Source organism: Metarhizium brunneum, chromosome 2 (assembly GCF_013426205.1).
Source record: "Metarhizium brunneum chromosome 2, complete sequence".
NCBI lineage: Eukaryota > Fungi > Ascomycota > Sordariomycetes > Hypocreales > Clavicipitaceae > Metarhizium > Metarhizium brunneum.
Window position 1 is genome coordinate 647,451 of NC_089423.1, and position 15,444 is coordinate 662,894.

At 52.3% G+C, this 15,444-nt stretch overlaps 3 protein-coding genes across 3 annotated transcripts; 1 reads left to right on the top strand and 2 right to left on the bottom strand.

The window, feature by feature from the left end:
• Positions 1–211: 211 nt before the first annotated feature.
• On the bottom strand, positions 212–1,275 carry DSP1 (Tyrosine-protein phosphatase DSP1; the record flags this gene model as incomplete). Its single annotated transcript, XM_014687629.2, has 3 exons — positions 212–707; positions 762–933; positions 999–1,275. The coding sequence occupies 3 exons, from the start codon at positions 1,273–1,275 to the stop codon at positions 212–214; spliced, it is 945 nt and encodes a 314-aa protein (XP_014543115.2).
• A 7,509-nt stretch (positions 1,276–8,784) lies between these two features.
• Positions 8,785–9,057, bottom strand: G6M90_00g031800 (uncharacterized protein; the record flags this gene model as incomplete). Its single annotated transcript, XM_066130093.1, has 1 exon — positions 8,785–9,057. The coding sequence occupies one exon, from the start codon at positions 9,055–9,057 to the stop codon at positions 8,785–8,787; it is 273 nt and encodes a 90-aa protein (XP_065986474.1).
• A 530-nt stretch (positions 9,058–9,587) lies between these two features.
• Positions 9,588–10,703, top strand: fic-1 (Protein adenylyltransferase fic-1; the record flags this gene model as incomplete). Its single annotated transcript, XM_014687630.1, has 1 exon — positions 9,588–10,703. The coding sequence occupies one exon, from the start codon at positions 9,588–9,590 to the stop codon at positions 10,701–10,703; it is 1,116 nt and encodes a 371-aa protein (XP_014543116.1).
• Between the last annotated feature and the right edge of the window lie 4,741 nt (positions 10,704–15,444).

The window sequence follows — 15,444 nt, forward strand, 5'->3', positions numbered from 1 at the left end:
AGTCTAATATGATATGGTAATGTGTGTTCCGATTCATTGATCGGCGGACGTTGAGCTTTGTTGACCTGCTTGTTTTTGGTAGTATACAGGCAGGTGTGATTGTTATTCATGGCTCAAAGTGGCCAGGCGAAAATGCCGACACGGATAGTTGCAGAGCAGGTTAAAAACGTCGGTACGATTTGCCATTGCGAGGTAGACTGAGGAAGTGGTCTCACACGACTGAGTCGTGAGGTCCTAAACTTATGTGGGACCCTGAAACCAGCCATACTACCATCACAAACGACGTAAAGAGAAGGCCTCGAAAAAAGGTCCGTACTTGTACTGGGCTGAATCTAGCGGGTTCTCCGTACAGGTCATACATGCTCTGTAGTGGCCCGCAAGGGAATGCGCTGATGTAGTCAACGTCGCATTCACGAACCTTGGGCTCTGCATAGACCCTGTACTCGTCCACGACAGCATCCAACTGCCAACCCGAAAGTTTGCGGATTGCAGCCACGACACAACCAGTTCGATGTTTACCATGATTGCAGTGGAGCAACAGAGGGTAATTTTTTTGATCCAACACGAGCTCAAGAATAGACCTCATGGTGCTCATGGGAATAGCCTCTTTTTTGGTTCCCTTCATATTGAAGATGACTTGGCGAATACCATTAGTGGTTAAGAATGACTCCAGGTCGTGATCTGGTTCGTCTTTCTTCACCAGGGTCCTTTGAGCATGTTAGCGCTGATAACTTGTACAGGGCAAATGTAGGGCAACTTACACGACTGTTTTGAGTCCTAAACTTCCCAAAAAATCGTAACCCTCGGGCTTTGGATAACTGCTTCGGTATACACCGGGGAAAACTACACCAAAGTTGGCCGGGCGGCCATTTGATGCAGGTGCAAGGTAATCAGACGAGTCTGAGACAGAGACGGACGAGGACGTAGAGGCTGCTGCCGGAGAGTTGTTAGTTGCGATGATTCAGCAGTAAACAGAAATGGCTGGAACCGCGACATACCCGAGTTCTCGGAATGTCCACTTGAAGCGCCCGGAGATGTGTCCTTGTCGTCGGAAACGAGACTGTGTGACTGAGAAGTCGTAGGCTGTGACTCCCAGTTGATGATGTCATTGCGCTGATTCTCCTCCCTGTCCTGGGTGGCATCGATCAAGTCATCGTGAACAGAGTTCCAGGAACTTCGCCGAGATAAATATGCGGAGGCCATCTGGCTTTGGTGCCCTTCGTCGGTTGAGGGCCTTTGGTTGGCATGTATGCGCGAGCCTCTCTTAAATGCCATGGCAGAGAACAGGTAAAGCTCCACGGCAGCTGGGAAGCCTTTATCTGGCGTATCGGCGCAGGCAGAGACCCGGACACTTGAGCACGGAGGCGTGTGTAAGCTTTTGATTACGAAGTCTCGTCTTCTTGGTACGGATTGGTAGTCGAGGGCGGGGACTGTCTCGTGTGACAGTGGGGGAAGAGTTGTGGATGAAGCGGAATATATGGGAGAACTGGCGGGAGAGTCGGTTCGTTTCGAGGTTATAATCGAGTTGCTGAAGTCTGTAGAAAAAAGGCGCAATGGATCATGGGCGGGATGGGAGCCTGCCTACAGGTGCTCGCGAGCGTTAACACGAGGCGGGTTAACAAGGACCAGACCTCATCCGGGCGGTAACAAGCTGGACGTGCGAAGCCATTTTGTCCCACACCAAGAGGAAAAGTTGGTTAAATACAGAAGAGAAGAAGAAGTTCACAGAGACGGTGCACAACTCGGTCACGATGGAGTGAAAAGACGAAAGAAGAGGATGGATGTGCTGAGGATGTGCGAGACGAGGGTCGGGGGAGTCCAGTTCGGGTGGGCAGGTCCAAGGCAGGTCCCAACTGCAGACTCGGCAGGCAACCAAAGCAGGAATAGGCCAGACGGGGGCCACGAGTACACCTGGCCAGTGAGAGTCAAACCTGGCGCCGGCACTGTGGGGAAGACCAGCTCGCATGCCGGATTATTGTGCAAAGGCAGGTACTCTGCGGCCGTCTGAACGCAAGTGAGGAAGGAACCAGATTTGACCCTTTGGGTGGGCTTGCCATTGTGGGCTGCCCAGCAGGGAAGGCGCGCTAACTGAACATTGAATGGACGGCTCGCCGGTTCGCTCCTGCTTCAGCAGCCATAGACGCGCTACCCAACAAAGTGATCTGCTGGTATAAATTCTAAATTTTGGTCTTTGATGACTTCAATGGTGCACCGTCGTCACGCTAGTTTTCTTGCCAAATGCTTTCAGTTGGATTGACCAAGGCTTTCCCCCTTCGCCTGCTCTGTCTACCTCTGTTTACTCTGTCCGCTTCATGGCTTTGCCTTGTACATCAACTCGTCATACTGCACGCGTGACGTGCAGGCCCAAGGCGAAGAACAGGCCCGGCCTTCCGGCATTCGTCAGCCACGTTCCATGCTATCCGAAGCCAAGGGCGAATGGACTGGGCCAGAGTCAGTGAGCCCTCCAGTCCATTTTTAGTTCAATAAACACTCTACTGACTAGTACTAATTGCGCAGCCGAGTCCATACTCACAGTGAGAACTGGTTGCAGTGCACTGGGAGCCACGGGGGCAGAAACACTGAGTGGGCATGCAGACCAAGACGCCAGATCTGACCTACCCACTGAGTGCCATTTCAGCACATTGACCCCTGACACTGTGAGACAAGTATGGTTGTCCTGTTCTGAGGAATCTCGACGCGCTTCCGTTGAGGCCGAGCTCGTACTATGTGTGTACTAACACCAGCCATCGCCGATCCCTGCTCTGGCCCTTGGAGCCTCGCGCTAATCACCAACGAGGCTGCATATAGCATATCGTGTTGCAATTTTGTCAGTTTACCGATGCACCTGGGCAGACGACAGCTTGTTGGTCGCTGGGGTGATTTGACAGCCTGCAGAATACACACAAAGGTCGCTACAACTTGGCCAGGTGGTCCAGCTTCAGCAGAGAGATGCTCAGGTGTTTAAGAAGAAGTCTCCGCAATCTCGGCATCCTCCCCGATGATGGGGACCCCAAAACAAGAGATGTTTGTACATTTTGGACAAAAAGGAATCCCTACCACTGTGGGCACGAATGAAGGGCTTGAACAGAACAAAGAGAGACGAGAGTATCGTTGACGTCTCATAACAAGGCAAGTCTGCCAGCATTGTTGTGGTGACGCGAGGGTTTCCCTGCAAATCATCGGCTTGTTCGGCTTGGCTAGGTGTGACGCTACGATTTGAGCCAGTGCGGCAGAGGCCACTGCTGGTCTGACACGGCTCTGCATCGAGAGCTTGGCTCATCGGGTCAAAGGCTGTAGGTATTTTGTTCGCCATATGCTCAGTCCATCAGCACGTAGGCATGTGTTATTGCGTTGTCATCGGCGTTGCCGTTGGCCCACCATGGCAAAGTTCAAGCGAAAAGGGACACCAATAGTGCTGCCTCAGGCCCTGATGAGCTGTGTGGAGGAGGGAAAAGAGGCTCTCGGATTTAAGTGTATGCATCTACTCCGTACTCCGGAATTGGGGCCACTTCTGCCATTGAGGGCCTCTGGTTGCCAGTTTCAACCACTTAACGCGTCGGGATTGGAGAGTGAACAGGGATCGATATCTCTGTCGCCAAAGACCCGCCCGGCGGATAAGTCGTGGACCCTGGATTTTGTGTTTCTGTTGTGCTGATCGATGCATCAACCCTCCAGGTCACATTTGTCTTGTGGGAATGAAATCGCCGCCGCAGGCGTCAGGACTGGGGAGCCACACAGCTTGACGCGTCACAACTATTATTAGGCCTCGATTGCACGTACGGAGTACCAGCCTTTATTTTTGCCACCCAACCTAGCAGAGAGTCGAGTTGAAACAAGGAAGGGCCTGGCGCACCTGTTGATGTGGAACATGGACCAATTCGTTCCTTTGCCAGTCAAAGCACGAAGACTTCATTTTCGCTGATACCGCCAATGTGTACATATGGACAGCAGTGTGGCACCATGCGTCAGTCCCTTTGTTGAGCCAAGACCCGCCATCTCGCAGAAGATTTCTCCGCACGGCAGGGGAGGGGGCAAGCGAATCAAAATATCTGGAGGTTGCATGAAACCAGATCCCATTCGCCGTAAATCGTCAGATCGGATGCAAAAGATGCTGGGCGGGAGTCAATTGCTCCTTCCCCTCTTGATGCTCTAACGGCATAGCAAAAGTGATATGGGAGTCGCCAATGGCACTGTACATGAGATGACAGCGGCAAAACGTACAAAGGCGAGATGGCGTTATTACGTTGCTGTGAGGTCTCGGGCAATATCCACAGCTGGGCTGTCGCAGATGTTGTCCCTGTACGCACTCCGTCCGTAGATTTTGTAGTTACAACTCATACGGAGCCGGGTCGCGTTACTTGAAAACAGCTGCCAAACCAAGGAAACAGCCCGAGACACGATCCGCCTGGAGTCTCATCCAGTTTGCGCTGCAGACGCCAAATGTCACAGTTCGACCTGCATTGTTGGCTGCCGAGCGGCAACACCTCACGCGATAGCTTGCCATACACAGATGGATATCCACGACAACATTCCTTACAAGGCGCTGCGGGTCGGGGGAATCAGAGAGCCATGGCAACAAGCAGGGCGGCGCCTGTGAATCCTGCAGTCACCTGTTGGTAGCACAGCTTGCATTTGTGGTGTAGATGCCCATTACAACAGTACAGCAGTGCAACATTGAACGGCCCGTCCAGGATGCAGAAATATGCAGCTGGGGAAGCATACCTAGGTACCTAACATATCTCATAAGACGCGAACTCGGGAAACATGGGAAGCAAAACCTGATGGCCATACCTGGAAAACCCACTCACGCGACGAGTTTCCGATTCCTTTCACCGAGACGAAGCATAACAAGGCCCCAAAGCATAGTAATGCGCGAGGAAAAATGAACGAGCCGTCGCCTCTCCCAGAGGAATCCTCCCTGTTCACCGAGGTTTGTGTCAATTTTTTGTTCAGCTCGTTTCCCTTTCCAATCAGCTCCCTTGGGACCTCCATGGTTCAGGCGTGCCCAGCTTGTCCGAACAGCTTGTCGATTCGTCAGCCCTTGACGTCCAAATCCTAGGAGATGCATGTCTTGGACTGTCGACAGGCCGGGGGGGAGGGGGCTATTGACGATATTCGCCTGCTGTTCTATACATACTACTACCTTTGTTCGCTAGACGGCCCAGCTTTTGGCCGGCAATATCCGGTTGTGCATGGGCGAAAATTATCGTCGCATGCCCCTCCTTTCTGTCAATAGCGCCCGCGGAATAATGAACTGATGCCAGATGCGTCATGTCTGCCCACCAACAACTGGCCGGAGCGTGCATTCAGGCGAAACAATTTGAGAACGGGGGTCACCCCAGACTCTAACCAGTACATGCCGTCATCTGTGAATACTTGACGGTCATGGTGGAAAGAGAAGTTGGCACGCAGCATGTGTTTCAGCCACTTACACGCGCCAAGCGAAATGGTATAAGCACTGGCCGTTTCGCCGATAAATCCCAATCAACTTCAAAATTTGTAGGACAAAAACGAGAAAACTGTGCGCCCAATGTATAATGGTGTGTGCTTTGTTGCGTTGCTACGTTCATCTCCAAGAAAAACGTCCCCGATCGCTCTCCCAATCCCCCAGGGTCTCCTTGTTTGCTCTCAACCCCTTTCCTTGGGGGTTACCTTTCCATTCATCCGTCTCATGGACTCCCTCCCATGAGGCAAAACTGTCACAGCGCCCAGCCGGATGCGTCACTCTGCTTGGATATACTTTGAAACTCCAAGTCTCCGGAACACGAAAAAGCGAATGAGGGCTAGAGCCAAACAATTGGCACACATCACTTGAAACGAGTATTTCCTTTCATACAGCAGAGGAGTTCCCTGCAACAGCGTCACTTCCGCCCAATGAACAAGTCAGCCATCTGCACGCGGCGGCGGAAGCCTGCTGACGAACGAGGAAGGATCTTAAATACTAAACATCGATGTCGTACAATGCGAATCAAGTTCCTTTGCAGCGACAAATAGTTCTTACACGGACCCTGTTGTAACTCAAGTTTGTGACAGGATCGAATCGCTAACACCTCATTTTCTGGCAGCTATGCTCGGGATGACTATTGCTAGGATCCATCAATGCGGCCGTTCCGGTTGCTAATAAGTTCCCTTGGAACTGGAGAAGTCGATACCCCGACTGCAGCCCGCCTGTTTCCAAGTTGTTCGGGTCAATAGGACACAGAGTAGGACAAATATGGACTGCTTGCGGAGAAGATGTTGCCAACCCTTTGGGACACACCACAGTCTGTATCTCGCAGATATGGACCAAAGCTATTCGTCGCGTCCGTGCGCCTTTTCATCCTAGAACAGGAGGGGTGAAGGAGAGCCAGGGCAACTGTCACGAAAGTCATATGTGAAATCGTGGTGAGAAAGACCCCATCGCGTGTCGGGCACTACATCCACGCATCCCTGCATCTTGGTAGGCTCATTCTGATGATGGCAGCGACAACACAATCTTCAGAGATATCATGTCGTTGTAGGGATGACCATGGCTGCCTGCAGGGTCGCTGAGGGGTCTTGATGGCCAAGATCACGCTTGCATATGTCTACGCGTCTAACATGAACCGAGACGGTATACTCTCCGTGAGTATACTGTTATGCGCTTATGACTACGACAGCATCACTTTTGCAAATTTCATTCTCGCACCACCTTCTACGTGGTAAACGCCTTTATCTCGCTGTCACGAAATCTTTGGTGTCGTCGCCAGTGCATGACTCCCCTGTGACCTGCTGCCGTATTCACGACACCTTTTTTTCGAGACGAAGTCACGAGGCCAGAGAGAGGCTAAGCCAGTACTGCTGACTGCTGACTACGATGTTGTCAAGCTTTGACCGTGTCTTCAAACAAGAAGAATCGGAAGCTAATTACTATCACGAGCTTTTGCTCATGGTAAAGGCACTTGCGCAAGACATGAAGGACCTGGAGAAGGCCCGACTTCCAACAGGTGAGAAGCAGCTCATCACCCTCTGCGGTGACAGGGCAAACAGGCGATAAGTTGGCCAGTCGTCGACGAACACGTAGCCGAGGATGCTTTGGATCAAACACTAGAGATCTTGTCGAGACTTTACAGAGCAACTTGGTCTGATGGGAAATTCTCGGGAATAACCACCATTCCCGGTAACAGCCATGATGATCTCTTATGACCCAAATATGATGCTCTGTGGCCCAAGAGGTAGTGGCCCGGGGTGACTCTGGGCATAGGGACGGCCTCGGATCGCTACTTTCATGGTTACGTGTGCTAAGCGGAACCAGCAGACCTTGACTAGGCATGGCCGCGGCCCTGGTTAGGAACGAGCAGCTGACGAGCCTTATTAATCCGAGGCCGAGCCTGGAGTATTTCATATACTGAGGGTGCATAGCACACGTGTACTTGCACACTGACGGCAAATTCGACCGTACGAACAGGCACGGTTGGAAACCTAGAAAGTGGTGCGCCGCTGCTGTTTTATATGCACGGCGCAGTCATTCCCGTGACAATTCATGTACGGGCCGCAGAGTACTTGCGCCGGGGCTACTGAGCGTCCTCTCTTGCTTGATTCAAGGGCAACCACTGGAAAACCTGAAGAGGACAATAGCTAACTATCCCTCGGTCCAATTCGGTTAGCCGAGTCAAGGCCCAGCCTGGCAAAATCTGCACATGTTCCTGGGCGAAGATGGCGCGCCTAACGTTCTTTTGTGATACGGACCTACGTACGCACATTTCTCTCAAGTGAGGATCATTATGTGCATGTCACAGACGTCGTGGGATGCGAAACGAAGATGCTCCATGCCGGAGAAGAAAATAGTAGCCACTATCGTCGGCCTCAAGGAGACAAGATCATTGGTAGACGGCTCCCGTACCTTCTGAAAATTTGCACAGATTATAGGGGCATTATCGATCCAACGGCTAACTTTTCCGAGGTACACGGGAAGGGTATCCCGGTGGGTGAATGTGCAAGAACCGAACGCAGAGTACATCCACCGGCCGAACTCGACCAAGATCATGAAGATTGCAATGGTATGTCACGAATGCCAGACGAGTCGAAATCCGATCCATATAATGGGTGTTTATTAAGAACAGACGTCGACACCTTTGTTTACAAAAGACTCTACCCAACTCACTTCACCCTCATTCCCCGACTTATCCCTTTCACTCTTGTGTATTTCTATCTATGCCTTGGTCTTTGAGCATGGGTAATATAACCTGCAGCAAAACATGTTTGCCTGTTAAAAAGTATATTCCAATATACTGTAGTATATTATAGTATAGAGCTTGATAGCCAAGTACCTGATCTGTTTAAACATTTTTGCCTCACACTACAGGGGACAAACATTCGCCGTAATTGACTCATAGGTTCATAAAATGGCGTATCCCATGGGAAGTATTCTCAATGCCACATAATTTTAGAGCTGGCCTACAACGACAAGGGTTGCTTCATCGCCAGGCTTGAACAGATTCGCATAACGGGTCTTTTACAACGTCATATCCCACTCATTCCAGGAGCGCAGCCTGCTAAATACAAGTAGTACAGATACAGTGGCATGCATTACGAGTTTGCATGCGAGGCATTCCTAGTGATGGAGAGGCGAGGGGTCTGATCAGCTACAAAAAGGCACGTCCAATTTGGGGGGTTTTCGGGGCATCGTCACAAACTTCAGTATCATCAAGTTCGCGATATTTAGCTCCCTTTTGCCTGTGAAATTTGCTCACGGGTAAGCTGTAATTGAAAAGAGAACCACCCAATTCCTGGCCAGCCGAAGCGGCGAGATCGCAGAAGCGGGGATTAATCAGACTGACTAACAAACAGCTCGAGACCACGGAGGTCGACTGACAACATCCAGCCCATCTTAGCAATCTCCAAAATGTCGAATTCACCTTCCAGAGACCGAGAGTCTTTGAATGGGGCTACCTCTGGGTATGACACAGGCCTGGCCGTAGCAGAAGAGCCACGAGGACGCTTGGAAGACCAAAGCGCATCTATCTCACCGCTGTTCGTATCAGAAATCATGGTCGTCTCTGCCTTCTCCCAAAACTGGAAATCGCGTACATGAGTCATGCCTCCATAGATGTCCCGGGAGGCTGGAAGGCACAGTCATAGTCATGCCCTCTAGAAAATGCAGTTAGTATCAGTCCTAAAAAGCACCGAAGCTAAAGCAGACAAGCTTGCTCTATTCCTCTGGACTAGTCACAAGTCAGAGTCGATACCAAATGAGACAGGCCTGCCAAGAAACTCGCTACAGATATACAATCTCATCCTGGACATCACTCACAAGAGACGCTAAAACAAAATGCGTCAGTTCTTAATCGCGCCAAGGGCTTAGCGTTGGTACATAGAAAGTATAGCAAGATAAGACAAAGTCTAACACTTGCGTCAAAGTGGTTCCTAAGCCAACTCTAATGCTGACTATGGAAGCTTTGAGGAGTGGGCGTCTGTATAAAGGTTCCAAACCCCCAAATATTTGCGCCTCAGTAATAAAATACGCAGCAAGGCAAGCGGACAATGCTGGCGTACATGTACTCGGTCTCGACGTACGATATATCGGCTTCCCCACACCAATATATTTCTCCTTCGTCCTCTCCGACAAAATGGACCCCTTGGTCGCGAGTCTCGTAAACGCTTTCGTCAAGAGTTGGCCTTCTTGGCACCGCCTTCGCCTTGGCAACAACCTTCGAGATGAAGAGGCCAAGCTGCAGCTCCCAGTAGACATGGCCACCATCATGGCCGAGGCACACAAAAAGTCACAGAGTAGCGGCATCGCCGCGTTTGCTGGTGCCTGGGCCGAAAAGTCTCTCATCACTCTCATCTACGGCTCCAACGTCATTGAGACGGCAGGCTCTACCCTTGGAATCACCACGCGACTTTGCCAGGACATCTTTCGCGGTAGGCCGGTAGATGCGTATATCGACAAGAAGGACCCGGCCTACCGAGAGCACCTTGAGAACCTTGCCGAAACACATCGAAAGAGCGACATGGCCAACGTTGTTCGGTCCCGCAGAGAAGTCATTGGCCACGCCAACGCCCTTCGTTTCATGATTGACCACGTCATTCTCAACAACGAGGCCTGGTCCGAAGAGCTTATTCTACAGACACACAGGATCCTCTACGAGGGGATCGACGACGACGTTGTGCCGGGAAAGTATCGCACCCATGAAGTGGCGGTTTGTTACAGCAGCCCCGGGGACAAGAAGACGAAGAAGACAAGTCTTTGCATGCGAGCGGCGGCCGTGCCACGCTATATGACGGCAATGGTCGAGCACCTAAACCACGATATCACGCAAGCCGAGGCGTCTGGGCAGCGTGACCCGTATACACTCGCTGCGCGCTACCACCACCAGTTCGTCATGATTCATCCGTTCGCGGACGGAAACGGCCGCATGTCAAGAATCATTCTCAACACTCTTCTCCTCAAGTACGCCGGTCACGTTGCGCCTTTTGGATGCGGCAACGACAAGGACGACTACTTGGCGATTGTCCGCAGAGCCGGCGTCGTATTTCACCGGGAGGATATGGAGGTGGACTTTGGGCAGCAGACGTGTCAATTTGAGTTTGCAAAGTTTGTGCTAGCAAAGTCCAAGCCGGGCCTGGAGCAGATGTGGGCTTGGGCGAGTGCCGAGCCGGAGGATGAATTTCTGTTCCGGGCCGTGGATCGACAAGTTGATGGCGGCTGCTGCTACACAAGCGAGAGGCACCGGACTTTGTGACTGTGGTGTAACCTGTGTAGTAATTTCGTGGCTTCCAGGGACGAGGCTTTCCCCCACTCTTGGACATGTCACACTGAGATAAAGGTGCGACAAAAAGTACATTTGCGGCATGTCAGCGAGCTGGGGGGATGGTGTACTTGTGCAGTGTATCGCAGAGTATACTTGTATATACTTATTTATCAAGAAGTGTAGACTAATATATTGTATTATATCACGGTGTACTGTTGTATATTGTGATATTTTGTGATACATGGTAGTATATTGTAAAATATTGGAGCGTAGACTGTGACAGAGGCACCTCGTCTCGGTTACATACGTTGCACCTCGTGCTGCATGTGAGCGTGAGTGTGACGAGTCACACTTGACAGGGGTTGTATATAAGCTAGTCAAGACCAACCCCTACAAGATCAAGTTGTCATATCACACACAAGTCCTGGATGTGAAGAATCCAGCTCGACCTGACTTGGCATGGGCCCCAGAGCTGCGGCTTTGCGAGTAATGTCGGTGAGGTCCGCCTCGGGAGATTTGCCTAGGTTGGCTGGCCCCAACTCTGCCCCCTCGAGTCCGGGAGACGGCCAGGAAGAAGACATGTACTTCGGGAATAAGAACAAAGCCCGCCCCTGAGGGCCATTGGTTGGAAAACTCCACAGTGAACTTGAATCACGGCAAAAGGGCCAAATATATGGGGAGCAGTTGAAGTCTTTTTTCCTTTTTCGAACTAACAGATCTATCTTGCAAGAACAAACATGAAACCTAATCTAACTTGACGATTCTCTACTGCTGAAGCCGCTCCGTGACAGGTACCCGACTCGCGCCTGTCTCGTACACGTACTGGCACAGCATTGTTTGCGGGGAAGACGGCAGCTGCTGAAGCCTTCCTTGAAGCGTAGGAGGTGACCTGCAGCGATTTTAGTAAACAGACCACGTCTTGGCCGGGGTTTGTAAACGATTGCGTCTTGTTGGCACTTACCCTGTCGAGGTGCTTCGTCCCGACGCATGTGGTGGTTGCGTACACGAGCGTGGGGTGTCAGCAGAGCTGCCTGCTTCAACGGCCAACGAGGACGTGGACTGATTAGACATGATAAAGTATGGTATAATCAAGGGTGGATTTCTGAACGAGAGGGGTTGAGATGAATGCCAAACAGGTGTATATGGCACTGGGAGATGGGAATACTGATGAGGTCCTGGGACCACGGGGGGCGGCGGCACGGATTTTATAGACCGGCCTCGAGACTTTCCACAATACGGCCCGAAGACAATGACGGATGTGACTAGCTGATAAGGAAAAAAATGGATTGTCTGCGCTGCGCGGTTTTATTCACGCCTACGCCTAACCATGGGGAGAATTGCTTCTTCTTCTTCTCGTTCTCGTCGAATGTCAGGGATGTGCCGGCGAGGAACTGCCACTGCCAAGTTGCCAACAATAGAGACGAGACGCACAAGACATGGGAACTATAGGACCTTCTGACACTGCTGGCTACACACGGGCGTGGCCCAACAACATTGTCCGGACCAACTGTAGGAAATGTGTCCCATCGTCAGCATCGTGCTGTGGTGTTGCTCTATCAAGGCCAGGTGATTTTGCTTGGACGCAACAACGGGAGCTAGGGGGTCTGCGGAATGACGACGAAACACCCACATGTTTACCAAGTGGTACGCCCCGGGGAAAATCGACGGGAGGGGGGCAGAAAGACACAGAAATATGTCAAGTACTATTGTAACCACCTGTCACCGGCACCAGGACAGGGGCTGTTCGTTAGAGCCGGCAGGGATTGGCTCGATCCCTGCCCGCCCAGCCCCTGCCAGTCGCAACTCTTCCCGATCGAGAATTCAAAGTTGGCCAGGGATGGCCAAACGATTCTGCCCTGGCTAGGGCAGAGCTTGACAGCGGGCCCTGCAGGGGTGGAACCGATGGTCACGCATCTTTTTATTGTCCTAGGCCTCGGAAGCCGCTAGAAAAGGCCATGGTGGTTATCGTGATGTACGGGCAGATCAGAATTATTTGCGGCAACGATTATGCTAGATGTTTCCTTTTAAAAAAATTAAAACAACAATAATAAGACCACGTCACGCAGCATTGTATAAATGCCACGGCAGTCCATGTCGAGATATTCCCGTCACCAACACGGCCTAGTGGCTTCTTCTCGGCACAAAAACAGCCTATTTTTGGCATCCATTTGATCAAAGGTATGCCAAAGAAAAGCTGGGCCAACCGGAAGACGATGAAGTCTAGCCCTGAGAAAGAACAGTCGCTGAAGCTTCCAAATCCCTGCCCGTCAAGCGTTGACTCAAGACCAAACACACGACGGACGCAGAACAACGGCTCTGCAGAAGAACCCTGCATGGGCAGCTCGTGCGCATCCATGTCTCATGATGTAACGCCAGATTAGGGCGTCGACTACGATACGGCATACTGCTAGGCCAGAGCTGCCGATCGTCATGCCATCTGGGTTCCGTGCGCCTTTTTTTCTTGTTTCCTTTTTATCTCAAGGCTCGTGACCTGAAGCCGCCGGCGAGCCAATTACATCCCGCGCGAAACAGCACCCGGTGCGATTCGAGCAAGTAGACGCATAGACGCACTGCTGCTAGCCTCCGGCCACGAGCAGCTGTCTTGGCTCCACGGGCGAGAGATTCAGCCGCTGGGCATGGCAAGAAGACGCGGACGGCTGTTGTCCACGACGTGTGTGCCTATGTGCGGGCGGAAGCTGATCCGACGGGTCTCCCGGGATCTTGGCCTCGCGGAAGCGGCGTGCACTGTCTGGTGGGCATTTGCTCGCCCGTGGTATGCTGGCCTTGCCTGTGCCTTGGTGATGAATCGCCGTCGCGGCCATGTGCCGCGCGCACTGACCGCGGGCACTCATTCGTCCGGGAAGCGAGGAGGCCAGCGCGGATGATTGCCGGTCTTTTTTGTTTTGTTTGCTCGACGAAGCCCGCTGCGTCCGACACATGCGGTCTGCCGGATCCTGCGGCACGTTGGTCGTCGTGGGTTTGGGCCAACATCTCTCGTGTAGACTGGACATGGGCCAACAAAGGAATTGAAGCGACAACGGTGAATGGATTCAAGATTGCGGGAGCGGGCCGTTCCCCACTTTCCCCGCTGGGCCTAGACCCGAATAAGCCAGAGCTTGGACTTGAACTTTGACGTCGTCTCGGCTACGTCGAGAGAAAGTCGCGACGAGTGGCCCGTTGGATATGCTTTCTTTGACTGCGGGCATACAGAGTTTTGGGGTCTCTGGAGGAGTCTGCATGCATATGTGCATGGGAGGAGGGGACTGAATGCCTGGGGCTCCTGGCTAAACCAGCGACCAGGTCGTTGGATTGTCCTGGCATGCATCGAGGGCGACGTGTCAGAGTGTCCGCACCAGATGAGGTGGGCAAATCTTGTCGTCGGAAAAAACATGTGTTTAAAAAAAAACTACAGCCTCGCGTCCTGGTGTGCAGAACCCGTGGACACCATGCTGGGTGGAGCTGTATCAAAAAAGCTTGGGTAGACGCCACTGAAGTTGTGACACCGTCACGGAGGCAAGATCTGCTTCTGATGTGCTGAAATGTGTAGCGGTGCCCAATGCCACAACCATGGCGATGTGATGCGACGCAAGTCAATCAAAGCTCTAGGCGATCAACAAGCGTCGCGTGGTGCATCTGCCTCGACCTCCCTTCCTCCTACGGATACCATCGGGCCAATCGAGTTTGTCGGCCTGGCCAGCCAACTACCCAGCGCCATCTCGCAGTAGACTGTCAGATTCGATTATTTTTTGCCCACTGGCCCTGTTTATGTCGGGTTGATGCGCAGCCGCCGCAGCTCACACCTCGTTCTATGTCGCAAGAACCAAAGTCGTGCGTGCCAGCAACCGCCGGACACGGGGTTGACTCACACCAGGCCAGACAGTTGATCCGCACAATTTCCTTGTGGGTGAGATTCTTACATTTTTAGACCATGTGCTCAGTGTGAAACCAGTGACGCGTTCCATGACGGAACATGGCATTCGGTGCGTAGTGCGAGCCTTTCAACCCGCCGGGGGGGGGCTCGAATGGTTTCTTCCCTGTCTTGCATTTGGTTGGCGAAGAAAACAATGGTAGCACCGTACGTGGTAAATGTATGCCTGAAAGCTGTCTGCCCTTTTTCACTCCTGCACAGTCCGCCCGCGGAACGTCATGAGATGCCCAGTGCGCCTGCGAAATCTCCCGATGGCTCACTGCCAGATTGAAAAAAAAGTCAAAGGGCGAAATTCTGCCGCCGCAATTGATACACCATGACGAACCGGAAACAGTCGGAACCACGCCAGGCAGGCCTCTGGTCCGCGAAAGCGAGTGCGATAAACGAGAGTCTGGCGGCGCGCACACCCACCATCCGCCGTGATCCGCGTTCAGCAACTTTCCCTTCCTCCAGGGCTGGCCAGCGCAATCGTTCCGCCGGCGTGGAATTCAGAAGCCCAGACTGATGTATCAGCACCACGCTGGGCCTGTGTGTATTTTTAGGAATGTTTGTAAGCTCCTTCGACATCATCTTGGCGGGTCATCGCTCACCTTGCGGCAGTCTGAGAAGCTTCCTATGCAACATGCCATTGTCTACGAGGCAACTAAAAAGGCGGCCGGAGGCACCTTTTGACCTCTGTAGGCCCTAACAGGCCTTGGCCCAGGTGTTGGACAGCTCGGGGCTGGATGGCATTTGTCAGGATGTCTAGGCTGCCGCGGACCTTTCAAGATGCCATGTAGCATTCGATGCGCTGAGAATACAGGG